The sequence below is a fragment of the Lycorma delicatula genome, chromosome 8 (assembly GCF_047948215.1).
Source record: "Lycorma delicatula isolate Av1 chromosome 8, ASM4794821v1, whole genome shotgun sequence".
NCBI classification, from domain to species: Eukaryota; Metazoa; Arthropoda; class Insecta; order Hemiptera; family Fulgoridae; genus Lycorma; species Lycorma delicatula.
The window spans coordinates 40,745,152-40,759,007 of NC_134462.1; the positions used below are offsets into that span (position 1 = coordinate 40,745,152).

Sequence of the window (13,856 nt, forward strand, 5' to 3'; positions counted from 1 at the left end):
GTTACCCCTCTCCTTTTTTTTTACAGGGATGTAAGATGAAATTTTTTTTAGATTAACTCATTACTGATAATAATACTTACAATATTTGCTTGTCTTGCTTCCTCTATGTAATGTGTAGTTATAATAATTGTTTTATTATGTAATGCTGTAAGTTTTATTAAATGATCCCATATTCTGTAACACAAGATTTTTGTCATCATTATTAATGTTTAGTTTGCATGTTATTATCTAAAATTATGATTGTAGTTGTATTAAATAAATTATTTACTTTTATATTTTTTGCAGCCGATTTAATACACCTATTCTTACATATCAACAAATAATGACCCACATTTTTTCTTTTTGCTCTAGAACATCATAAAGCTTTACTTGATGTCATATTCTTTACCAATTAGATTTAAATTCATGTCCGAATTCATTGGGGACCCAAGAATATACAGAGTTTTTCTAAAATGGTAGGCTGGCTATACTTTTTTCAGATTCTATTTGTAAATTAAACAAAAAGTATCCTTAGGAAAAATGGCAATCTCTCCTTCATTCTCTCCTTGTTCGCCATTTTATTATTTTTATATAAAAATTTATCCCAAGTTTGAATAGAGGAATCACATTAATATTTGGTTTGTGTCTTTGTAATAAAGTTTTAAAATTATAAATAAAATTAGGAATTAATTACCTTCACAAAATACAAAATGGGGGCTGTGTTTATTTTTCAATTCATTATATCTTCGTAAATATACTTTTTGCTAAATTTATACTTTTTGTTTAATTTACAAGTAGAATCTGAAAAAGTATAGCCAACCAACCATTTTAGAAAAATTCAGTATATGTCATATTCATTACCAATTAGGTTTAAATTCATGTCTGAATTCATTGGTGGGGGAAGGGACAAGAATACATATAACTGTAGCCACCTGAAATTCCTCAAGTTTCTACAAAAGACCCAAAAGTATGTTTTATATAATTTTATCATGCATGGCCCGTTGGTATGATTATATAATTAATAATTAAAAAACCTGTAATGGTGGAGACATTCACAATGACAGGACGTTAAGTTGGCACAATTTTAGACTATGACGACTACTGTTATTTTATATTACTTTACATAAACAAATTCACATGACAAATAAATTTTAGTTTTAATAAGATAACTTAAAAAAAATTTTTTTTAGTTCCTGATGATGGAATTTTATTCTGAAAGCACTTGAACAGGTACATAAAAGAATTATTTGTAAGTGGATTTTTTTATTATTAATTAAAAGCATATTTTTTAACTTCCTCAAACACTGAATTTAAATTACTCATTATTTTATGTGCCAAAGCAAAGTTCTTCAAAATTTATTACCACAAACAAATGAAAAGTATTTTGAAATAAGCTAAAATATATGTAGTTCTATTTACCTACACAAAAAGAATGAAATCTAATCATCAGTTTTCATGAAACAAATTATTTTCAAAGTATGTTGAAAGTAAGCTTGTAGAAAGTAAAAATAGAATGTAGCACTCTTTTTTCTGAGCCACTCTAGTTTAAATTGTGTTTTTCATTGTATTTGTCATTATATAATAATAACTCAATACATTTTTTTTGTTTGTTTAATTTTTCTTTGTATTTTTATCTTTTTCATTATCATTTAACTGTCTTATATATGTATAATTTGGAAATCAAAATTCTCTGAGTACATCTAAATGTAGTATGTACAATTTATTATTAATAATAACCTAATTTTTATAGGCTTGTTTAACTTCCTGTTTTATTCTGAACTTTTTGCATAATTCTTTAGTTTTTATTACAGGTGTATAATTTTTAGGGTTTTTATTATATTTATAATTGTCTATTTAGAAGTTATTTTGTATTCCAAACATGTTTTATTAAATTTAATTTTGTGTATTAAGTTTAATATTTTTAACTGTAATTTGTAGAATTCCAATATGGTTTTTTTTTGTTGGCTTGGTTAACATTTGTATTAATTTTTTCAATAATCAAATAATTCATTAATAAATTGGCCACTGTGTTGATAAAATTTAATAAGAAATATTAATCGCCAAAACACAGTAATTTGATAACTTAAACTTACCATATTAATTTCCAATAACTAGTTTTCACTGTATCTTCTGTCTTCAGTTGGTATGAAATTCTATATCTATTAGATTAGAACAATTTTAAAATTTTAATAATATATTTTTTTATAATAAAAAAATAATAATTTTAGAAATTCTTTTTTTATTGGGTTCCTTATTTGAACTAAAAATAAAAATTATCGAAACTCAAAATTATTTTAAGTGTTTCCAGGAAACAGATCACCTTAATTTGCATTATGACAGGTGTATAAAACAACATAATTTAATTTATATGGTATAAGAGCTGAATCACCTGAGACTCAAAGCAATTTTCATTATAAAGAGTTCTTTGATGTTGGCAATCCTTATTATTGGTCAACTGAAGGAATCTATGCCATTATGTAATTGTTGTTACTCATGTGGGATTCAAATAATAAGAGTTTTGGAAGTATAAATGAATTACCAGGAGTAGATAATATCATCTAGTTTGTTCAGACAATGAGGATTAATAAAAATCTTTTCTCTCAGTCATGAATGCAAATGGCACTGGCAAGACATACAAAATCATGATAAAATTATATGAGTAACAGTTCTATACATTCTGATTTGGAAACCTAGAATATTTAAATTTAAAGGTATGCATGCTATTTACTATAACAGATCAAGTGATTTTTAGTCTGAAGTAATAATATTTTTATTCTAATATCTAAAGCATATCTGAAAATATTTCTAGAGCCTGAGGATTTTCCAATATCAGTAAAGTTTTTTCAATTGGAAAAAATCTTATTTCATGAAAAAAAAGTTTTTATTTAATGTTGATCTCCATTTCAGACTGGTAGCAATATCAGCCTGCCTTTAGTTTAGAGGTCCTGGGTTCGTATCCTGATCAGGCTTCAATGCTACAAAATTTCATTTCTACATTCCCACAAACAAGCTTCTTTGTAAGCGCTTCTGTGGCGAATTAATTCGTCAAGAAAAAAAAGAAAGTATTTTAAGACTAATTAATAATATATATTGAATTAATATTTACGTTTGACTTAGTAAAGGATCGACTCCAACTGTAGGTTCATCCAATATTAATAGTTCAGGATCATGTAGTAAAGCAACTGCAAATGAAACACGCCGTTGTTGACCTCCACTGAGAATAGATTAATTAAAATTAGAATTATTGTGAAATTTTGTATTCTCTTATAATCAGCGAAATCTAGAACAAAAAAATTTTATCTATCTTCCCATTTTTTAGTTATTAGAATGTTTTTATAAATTTCTCCCTTACTTTATACTTTTCATAATATGTATAAATACATATCTCAAATATATTACTTATGTATTACTTCATATCTCAAATATGTATACATCTTACAACTTCACTTTTTTATTGCTTTGTGTATTGTAATTTTTGTATTGTCTTAAAAGTTTTTCCTTCTCTACTTTCTGGCATATAAAAAAATTCAAAAAACTAATCTCACATATCTTAACAAAATCTGATGTGGACATCACATGACTTCCTTTATGCCTATTAAATTATATATACAATATTTTTTAAAGTACAAAATAATTTTACTTTACTAATAACTTCTGATTTTTTGTTTTTTTGTACGGAAGTAATAACCTAAGGTCCTAATTTCTAATGAAAATACTATGGGCCTATCTTTTTCTGATATACTACAAATTCCCTTCATTTTGTTAGTTACATCTAATCTTTGCCTTTCTTATTTTTATGTTTCTCTGAATATATGTTCTATATGTTAACTCTCTTACCCAAAAGGGTTGCAGGCAAGTTTATATGAGTCTCAAATTACTCCCAGGATATAGAAAGGTTATAGCCAGCCATAAAATAACAAGCTTTCTTCTTTGCTTGTGCTAGTATGCTTTTAGTACTTGTTACATTTAGATTAATCTTTTAATACAACTTAAATAACAAATATTAGTAAACTACTTTAATAGAATATACAGTTGAAAAATATGTTATATAAAAATGTATTAAATTATTTTTTTAATATCCTGTGACATTTCCAATAATGAGTCTACTGTGAAAAATACTATTTTAAAAATAAACTTTAAAATCTCATATTACAAAATAGATATAGAATATTATATATATATATATATATATATATATATATATATATATATATATATATATAGAATTCCTAATATTAATTTTTGCTATATAATAAAAATATTATCTAATATAATGCTATAAATATTTATCTATTATAAACTAAATACTGTTTTGCTGATCAAAAAGAAAGAATATACACGACCTTTACTTGAAGCTTTACAAATTACAAGAAGCAATAAAGATCTTTAAAAGAAAAAGAATGATAATAAAGTAAAAATTGTATTTTATAATTTATTTTTTCCATTTTTTATTTCTATACATTTTTTCCTTCAAGTTCTTTATTGCTTTCTAAATATGATTTGAAAATCATTGGGAATAATCTTAATACTTGTTTTACACCTTTTCATTTTTATCTGCTTTTCCTGACTGACATAACTTCTTAATCAGCAAAGTAGATATTTTTGATCAGCATTAAATCATTCATTCAGTGTCCCTTACATAAAATGAGATTTTCAAGCTTTTTTAAATATTTTTTTCCACAGTAAACTTATTATTTGAAGTTCCACAGCTGTAATAATAAAAGTAAAAAGAAAGTTAATATATTTTTATTCAACATATTTTTTTACTTTACATTCTAACTAGGATAGTTTAGTAATGAATTTACGAAAATAATTTCAGACAAAAACTTTTTCAGAGAGCTAACAAATTAAAAATAGACAGTGATTGCATCATAACATTTTTATTAATATATTTGATATAATTAAAATAGTTATATTAAAGGAAAAATTGTGGTGATCGTATCAAAAATGAGATACTGGGTTGTTTGCATATCTTTATGTTCAGGATCCAACTATTTCTCTAGACCGAAAAAACATGTATGAATGTGCATATGTGCATGTATGTGTGTAGGTATGTATGTATGTATGTACATACGTGTCACACTACTGTACTGTTGGTTAGATTTCAGGTCTGGTACACTATATTTTTGAAAAGAAACAGATTACCCTATTATTCTATTTTTAATTAGTTCATAATAATTTATTGTCTGCTGAGAATATAATGAACGCTGTTCATCTCAAAGTTAGTTTTTCTGCCTTCTTTGGTCATTCTAATATTCCTTCTTTGTTTGATTGATTCTTCTAATTGTTTTAAGAATTCGTATTATTCATTGATTTTATATCTTTTATTAGAGTCAGCTATACTTAAATAAATATTAACTAATTTTAAAAAGGTTATAAAATTTTAGACAATATATACTTCACTTAAAAACAAATTTACCAAGTTTTTCTTCCATATGATTTAGATTAAAAATCATTTTATAACTGATTTGATTTTACTTCCTAGGAACTGATGTAAAAATTATCTTTTTTCTATTGAAAATGTTAATTTTATTGTGCATGTTTCATGAAGAGGACTCTGTTGAAAGACATTAAATGCATTTTTCTTTTTAACAAAAACATTTTTGTTAATATGGAATATGGTTAATATGTTACCACATAAAATTATTTATAATGATTGGTATAATAATCTATGAAAGCTTCTAAGAATTATTCATAATAATTTATATTCATTAATGATATAAGATCATTAATTCCACTGATTATAATTATCAAATAAAATTCTTTAATAATAGTTTTTTCTAAGAAAATGCATTTTTTTTTTAATTAATATGTTTGGTCTGGATGAAAATGAATTATTTTTGAAATTTAATCTGACAAAAAATGTATTAAGAGATTTGTATGGAAAGCTTGTCAAAAACATTTAAGTTGTACTTTTGTATTGTGTTTGTTATTTTTGAGAATTATTTTTTTAATTTTTAATATGAATGTAAACTTCCTTCTGTTCAAGTGTGTTGAGTTTGGTTTATTATACAAAATTTACATGTTGTATTAATGCCTTTTGGCAATTTGCAAAAATTGATTCCATTTTTTGTAACCATGAGAATATTTATTCCTGATATTTGCAATGTTAATTGGGTAATCCTGAAATTCTTGTTAGTCTGTCTTTTAAATTTGTATTTCATATCTGTTTTGAGAACTGCAAAATAACCTTTTCTGATAATTTTTGTAACTTTTTATTGTTTGTATGATGATGAATATTGTTGGCATTATATAGTGTGACAAACTAAATATTTTTTCCTTTAATGCTATTTATTTTTTTTGTCGTGGATATAAAAAAAAAACTCCTGTTTTGTGTGAATGATTGACATAGTACACAAATGTCATATTTTGAAAATTTAAATGTGGATTAAAAAAATTCAGCTTTACATTAATCAATTTTATTAATTTTTTATGTAAAATTAAATTAAAATAAATAGCTTTAAAGGAAAAAATATTTAGTTTGTTGAGGATTTTAAAAAAAAAGCTCTTTTTTTGTCCAAATAATTGACATAATGTTGTATTTTGAAAATTTAAATGCGGATTAAAAAAAATCCCGCTTTATATTAATCAATTTTATTAATTTTTTTAAAAATATTTTTTATGTATTAACTAATTGGTACATGCATATATTGGTAAATGTTTTGTTTTGGATTCCTGGGTGCAGATGGGAAAATTTTATTCTTTATATTTCCAGAATTATTTTCTCTTTTCATCTATATACTTGTATTTATTTATGAATATTATAATAAATTATAACAAACCTTATGCTTCCAATTATATGATCAGGGGATGGTAAATCAAGAAGTGCTAGAAGTGTTCTCTCTTTCTCTTTTACTTTGGAAAATGACATGCTGTATAATCTTCCAAAAAAATGAAATGTTTCTCCTATATTCATATCATTATACAAACAGATTTCCTGCAATAAAATAAATATTGTATTTACATCATATTTTTGGATGTACAAAGTAATTTGTACCTCTATGCAGATTCTTAGTTATATAAAATGTAAGATTTATTTTCAAAGATGATGTTTGGTAAACGCCATATTATTTTTAAGTTCACAAAGTAAAACATCTGATTTGTTGGTTTGATAAGCAGTTAACATTGTTGTCAGTCAAATTTTCTGTTTTATAAGATTCAAATTAAACAAAAAACATTCGTGAATTCTAATCAGAGTACTAAATGTTAGACTACTGTATCTGGGATTTCATGACTTAGCTGCATAATTACTGTGCCAAATTGTTGTTACTCTATTAGATACACTACTGTTGATTACTCAATTGATATATATCTAGTTGTTAGCATTGCCTTTCACTCTAGTCCAAGATAGTGTAATTTTTAATTTAAAAGATAATGTTTATCTAAATCCCAATTTCCATGACAGATTGATACCATCTACATCTTTCATACAAAAGAATTAAAGTTCAAATTTCAATTAGGAATATCATTTTTTTCAACTGATATTGCTCTATAGTAATTCTTTATCTATTTTTATATTAGGTATAATTTACCTTAATGAAGTCAGTTGTTTGTTCTGCTGCTGTTTTTATAGTATCTTTCATTTTTACACTGCCATCTGCAATTCTTGAGCTAACTTTTTTCTTAGTACCACCACTTTTGAATTGTTATTTTTTACAGAATTTCTTTTTACTTTCTTTGCTCTTTAATTCTCTTCAATATTATTCTCTCTACTACCAGAAATATATCACTATTTTTGTTGGCTTCTACCTCATGTGCCTTTCTTTTTATCACATTTCTGCATCTTTCTTCTGCAGTTATACAGTTAGTTCAATATATGTTTTCATCTCCTCATGATTTCCATGAGTATAGTTTTCTTTTATGATTTTGAAAACTAGTATTTGTTATGAACATTTTATTTTCTTTCCAAAACTCATTAAGCATTCCTTTCTGTTCATTCCATCTTTCCAGTCTATACTTTTCCATTGTTTCTTCACCCAATCCTTCCTTATAATAGTACTTCAGTCCTTCATTATAATCCTACAACAATCTTTACCTTCCTGTTTAATAATTTTCTCTTTGTGTACACATTATTTCAACTCCATTATATTGACTAGTCAGTATGTGCACTTGTATTAAAAGAATATCTTTGGGATTCATTCCTAGCCTAACAACATTCTATCATTATTAAATGTTACACTTTACATTTTTCTAGTTTCATATAATTCCTACACCATTTCTTCCTTTTTTGTTGGTAATGTATGTAACTGAATAATATATTTAACATTAATATTCTTAACTTCACCTATTCCTTCCAATCTGACTTCACATACCACAATTATATCCATTCATCTATTTTCATCTCTCTTTTCAAATCCATTAGTTTGCCTACCTCCACAACTGTTCTTATTTGGCAGGTGCCTAGTCATTTCTGCTTTCCATCTCTTGTTAAATCCTTTTGAACAGTTGGTTGCTGTGACTTCTCTTGTTGCTTCCCCTGGAGATTCAAATTGGAAGCAGTTTTTAACTTCAGAAAATTTAATAAAATAAGATTATGCCACAATAATACTAATACTTAGATAATCATTAAACAGTAGTACTTTGTTCAACTTCTACCTACAGACTAGCCTCACCATTAATATACAGAACAGAAGCTGACTGCAGCTTTTATTAATGTAAAAAAAAAACACTGCTCTAACATGAGAACTATTTCTTGATATAGCTTCTAACCTTCAACCTGTCTACCTTGGATGACCCTAATAGTTGCTAATCTACTAAGATCAGCTCAACTATCAGAATCAATTGAGTATATATATATAATGATAGAATTTTACACATTATGCTTTTTTCACATCAAAAAATGCATATTATTTATCAGTTATTTCCATCAGTTAATAATAACATTAAATAATTATATTTAATTACCAGTTGCTTACTCAACTTTCACCTATTAGTATACTTCTAAATTTAAATCTTTTGGTTGTTTGATTAGTTTATGTTTATTTTCAGTCCTTGTATGTACAGTTTTTGTGTGTTGAACTGAAAATATACCTAATGTCAATTTTTATAAAATCCTTAAGCATGTCCTCCTATCTGTAGCCTTTGCCACAGTACTAAGCATTCAACACTACCTGATAAGCTGAAATTTTCTGTACATTATCATCAGTATCAATCTCCTATAATGTATAGAAATTTTGTTTTCCAAGTCCAACACTATTGATCACTAAAAAATTAATAATTTTCTTATGTTTCTTCAATGAAAATGATGTTTTTTTTTAAATGTATGGGAATACATCTTTTTACTTCATAAAAATCCATTCTTTGCTTGCTTATTAATTATTTACAATAAATTATGATTTTTATATACTGCTACTTTAATCACATTTTTAGTAAGTAGTTGGTTGTATAGACCATTATTTGATATAAAAGCATTTGTTATTTTTTTATTTGGTTTATGTTTCTATATATAAGAAAGTATTGCATTTTTTAATTATTTATTAATGAATAGTCATCTAATATTTGCATGCATGTCGATACACATGTATTCACTTGATGAAATATTTATTTCTTATCTTACCTGAGGCATATAACCAACACGATCCTTTCTTCTTGCTTTTACATAAATTATTCCAGCATCTAAAACTGTTCTGTCAACCAATGATCTTAAAAGAGTTGTTTTACCACAGCCACTTGGACCCAGGAGCCCATATCTAAAAAAATAAAATTAAAATAAATATAAATTTTAGGATTTAGTAGCTATTAGTTTCAAGATATATATGTACAAGTCATATTTATCTATAATAACCCTTAACAAGAAAATTGCTAATTTCCAGATTCAACATTTTTTTTCCATCAGTGTATATTCTGTAATGTATTTTCTTGTATAGACCTCTCTTTCTCAAACTAACTATGAAATTTAAACAGAAAGTATTAAATTTAAATAAACTTACAATTTATTTTTTTTTACAAATATATTTTCATCTTACATACATACATCTTAAATACATTGTATTTTAGATATATTGAGCTATTATAGATTTTTCTTAACAAAAAATCAATGTCTAAAACTTCAATCCCATTTACTTCATACCATTTTTGACAGTCTTGATCCTAACAGTTCAGCTTGATTTTTTGATAAATTTAAATTTAAAGTCATTTAATTCATCTTGTGCTATAAGATGTGGCTTAATGGAAGATAATTCAAAATCAAAATCATTGTTGTCTTCTTCATTACTGCTTTTGAAACATTTATTCACAGATGGCTCAGGAACTGGAATAATTTCACTGCGAGGTACAGGCCCTACAGTATGTTTAATTTTTTTAGAAATTCCAGACACACTTATTAAACAAAAGTAACAATCAGTAACATGATCCTTTTGTTCATGCCAAACCATAGGTACATCAAATGGCAAAGCCTTCTGTGTACCTTTGAGCCATCCTCTTAAATATACAGAACAATTAGCGCATACTGTATGAGAAGCCCACATCTTATCCTGATCAACAATTTTACACTGAAAGTACAATGATATGCTTTTTAATTAAAGGTGTAATGTTTTTTCTATTTGATTTTATGGTAACTCACCACATACATAAAAAAAGGCATTCACATCATTTACACAATTTCAAGGCGTTATGACACTGCACTGTTAAGAAACTTAAGACAGCAGTAAGATTGAACAAAATTAATTCATTCCTAAATCCAGTACTTAATAAAACAACACGGCTGTGTTTTAAGCTACATGTTTTGACCTGCACAGATATGATTAATCTTGTCCATGAAGGCTCACTCTTCAGTATTAGATATGGTGTCACAATATGCGACTATGATATGATTTAATTTTCTCTCTAGTATTGTTTATTTATAACTTACAAATTATTTTAACAAAGTTAAACAGTAAAAAATGAGATAAGAAAATACAATATAGGAGCTTAAAATGCTAACTATATGTAGAAAAATGAAAAAATTCCTTTAACTAAAATTTAAACATTTTTCAAAAATGGTGGGTGATAGAAAGATTCTGAGATCATATTCGTTTTTAGCATCAAAAAACAGATTAAAATCATGTATTGTATGTTAGGAAACAAAAATTATGTTTATCAGTGTAATTGAAAAGCTAGAATGCTCTCATTTTACCAAAAGAACCGGCCAGTTATGGTTCCTTCAAAATATATAAAGCAGATAATTAAGTTTGCAACTGCTAGAAATGTGAATTAGTGTATTGACACATTAATAATTATTTTTTTTAAAAATTCAACCAATATCAACATGTAATGTGATACACATCTGTAGAATTGTAAGATTTCCACTGTCTATCGATTCAATGTAATAATAATGTATATTGGATCTGAAAAGTTTAAGATAAGATATCTCAATTTTTTATGATTTTATTAACAGTGTTACATATCTTGTGCAGAAACTCACACTATCTGCCCTATAGAAGACCATCTAACATGATGAATACATATAGAATATCAGGATCCACTGTCTCTATATACCTGCTGGACAGCAAAAAAACTTCTTTTTTTAGCAGTTTTCATTTTGTCAATTTTTACCAATTTTCTGTGTCTAAAAAGTTTTTTCAACATCATGGTACCTCTGTCAAAAGCAGCTGTGTCATTTGCAACAAGACTTGTTTCAGTTGGATTAATAAGAAAAATGTTATGCATGAACAAACATAAAAAAGAATATGCAGGTTTAATATATAGCCTCCTTTTTTGAAGTCTGTTAAAAAGAATATCAACAAACTAAATTAAATTTAACAGTTTATTTATAGCTCTTACAACAGAAAAAGTTTATTTGTAATTATTATTATGTAGACACTGATTTAGTTTTTATGGAGTGTGACAGAACAGTATTACAGTACTTCTATTACAAAATGCTTTATTTCATGTGAGAGTAATTGAATAATTTTATCAAACAACAGATTAAAATGACCAGCTAAAGAATTGAAACTTATCAGAATTAATATTAATTATTTTTCTGAGTAAACAAACTATATTAAGACAATTGGTTTTGAAAAAATTGTTTATTTGAACAGTAGTTATACAAAATTATGGTGTATAATTGAAAAAATATTTTCTATACATAAACTAATTAATCAGAAAGTTGTTTCCTACCAAACAACTGAATTTTTTCAAACATTGTGTAATAATACCAAGGATAATAATCACTACCCATCTTTATCTTTATCTTCAGATCATTTATAAGTTCTTATGTGTCCATTTCATTAATGAAACAAATAATGTATTCATAGCCTATAGATGTACTTATTCTGCAGGTTACATGGGTTTAGAAAAAGTTTCTTTGGATTCTCCCTGTAGATAGCTTTAAGATCACATAATTCTTAATATTAATGAAATCTGTCACTTGCACACTTGCAGCTTTTAAATGACTGAGTATTTTTAAAAAGGTTATTTTCTTTATATTATTTTATTATCTTTTGTTTGATTATATTGGTTTAATTATTGAAATAATTTAGAAAAAGCTTTTGCAATTTTGAAAATATTCATTAAATATAATGCCCCTGGAATATGTAAAGATAAATGCTTTGATTGAACCACCTGTGAAATATTTATTCAAAATTGTGTTTTAGATTTTATTGATTTATTCATTATATAGATTTTAATGTGAATACTACTTATAGCATCTATAAGGTGTTGATAGTACAGCATCCTATTAACAGTTGAAACTGGGTATTGATATGAGTAAGAAATACTGTTATTTAATAAAATATGCTTGAAAATAAAATATTTTAAGTGTTAATTCAATTGAGAATTTAATTTAAAAATCATTGAGTAAAAAGTATGTTTTTTTTTTTTTTTAATAAAATTTTAAATTGTTTTCAAATTATGTTATGGAATATTATAACCATAACTGTTAAGTAGTTATTATAAATCGAAACAAGAAATACTGGTTATCTGTAAATGCTATTAAAATTAAATATTTTTTGTTCATAATAACTTGAACAATGATAAATAACTTGAACAAAAAATAAATTAATAGTTCATTAGTTAATAAAATAAGAATAATCTTTTACAAATTATAGAAAATAATGAGTAATACTGCATGTTTTTTTTTAAAAGCATTCTATTTTCTTTTTTTTATAACCTTCTAAAGGTTATTATTTTGTTATTGTCGGTGCTTAACTGCAGACTCAATTTTTTTTATTATAATATATAAAATCTCAATTAAAAAAAGTATAACCTCGCCTGATAAAGCAGATTTACAATTCATATGTTAATCAACATAACTGTTTAAATATTATTATAGCATTAATTGCTTTGATAAGTGAACGACTTTAAAATAAAACATTATTAACACATTTATACCTTGAAACTACTGTTTGTTTTAATGGTTGAAAGCCCTTCCAATCTTTAATTTTTCTTTTTACTTCTATATATAAAAGAAGTTCTTTTTATTTCACAAGAATGTTATACTCCTAATAATTTGAAGTAGCAAGAATAATCTAAAAATCTGTAATCCTTAGAATAAAAAGAAATCTCTATTAAAAAATTTAACCAAGCAAATATATATTTAAAGAAAGAAAATCACTTTCTAGACGAATTAAATTGTAGATGCTGTTGTTAATAGTACTCAACCTTGAAATAATTATGAAGCTGTTTAGGATGAGATCAGAAAATTTGATATCTGATCTTGAGCAACAAGCCATTTTGATCATGGCTTTAAATGCCTCATATAAATTTTCATTTAATTATTATATACACAAAGGGCAGTAAGAGCAGTTTTGCAATACCATGGAATCAATCATCACTGGCAGTAGCGCATGTTTAAACAGGTCCCAACCTGCACTTAGGTTCTCTAATAACCTTCTCAGTGTCATTTGCTTTTAAACTGTATTAGTGAAAAGAGATAGTGATGTTGTCATGATCCAAATACA

General features: G+C 25.6%; 1 protein-coding gene across 1 annotated transcript in view; it reads right to left on the bottom strand.

Moving 5' to 3' along the window:
* Positions 1 to 13,856, bottom strand: part of LOC142328643 (ABC transporter G family member 23-like) — a 135,779-nt gene that overhangs the window by 28,185 nt on the left and 93,738 nt on the right. Inside the window, exons 3-6 of the mRNA XM_075372516.1 lie at positions 9,536 to 9,668; positions 6,762 to 6,916; positions 3,086 to 3,193; positions 81 to 174 (exon numbers count right to left, since the gene is read on the bottom strand). Coding sequence (XP_075228631.1) covers positions 81 to 174; positions 3,086 to 3,193; positions 6,762 to 6,916; positions 9,536 to 9,668 — 490 coding nt within the window. The remainder of the gene's footprint in view (positions 1 to 80; positions 175 to 3,085; positions 3,194 to 6,761; positions 6,917 to 9,535; positions 9,669 to 13,856) is intronic.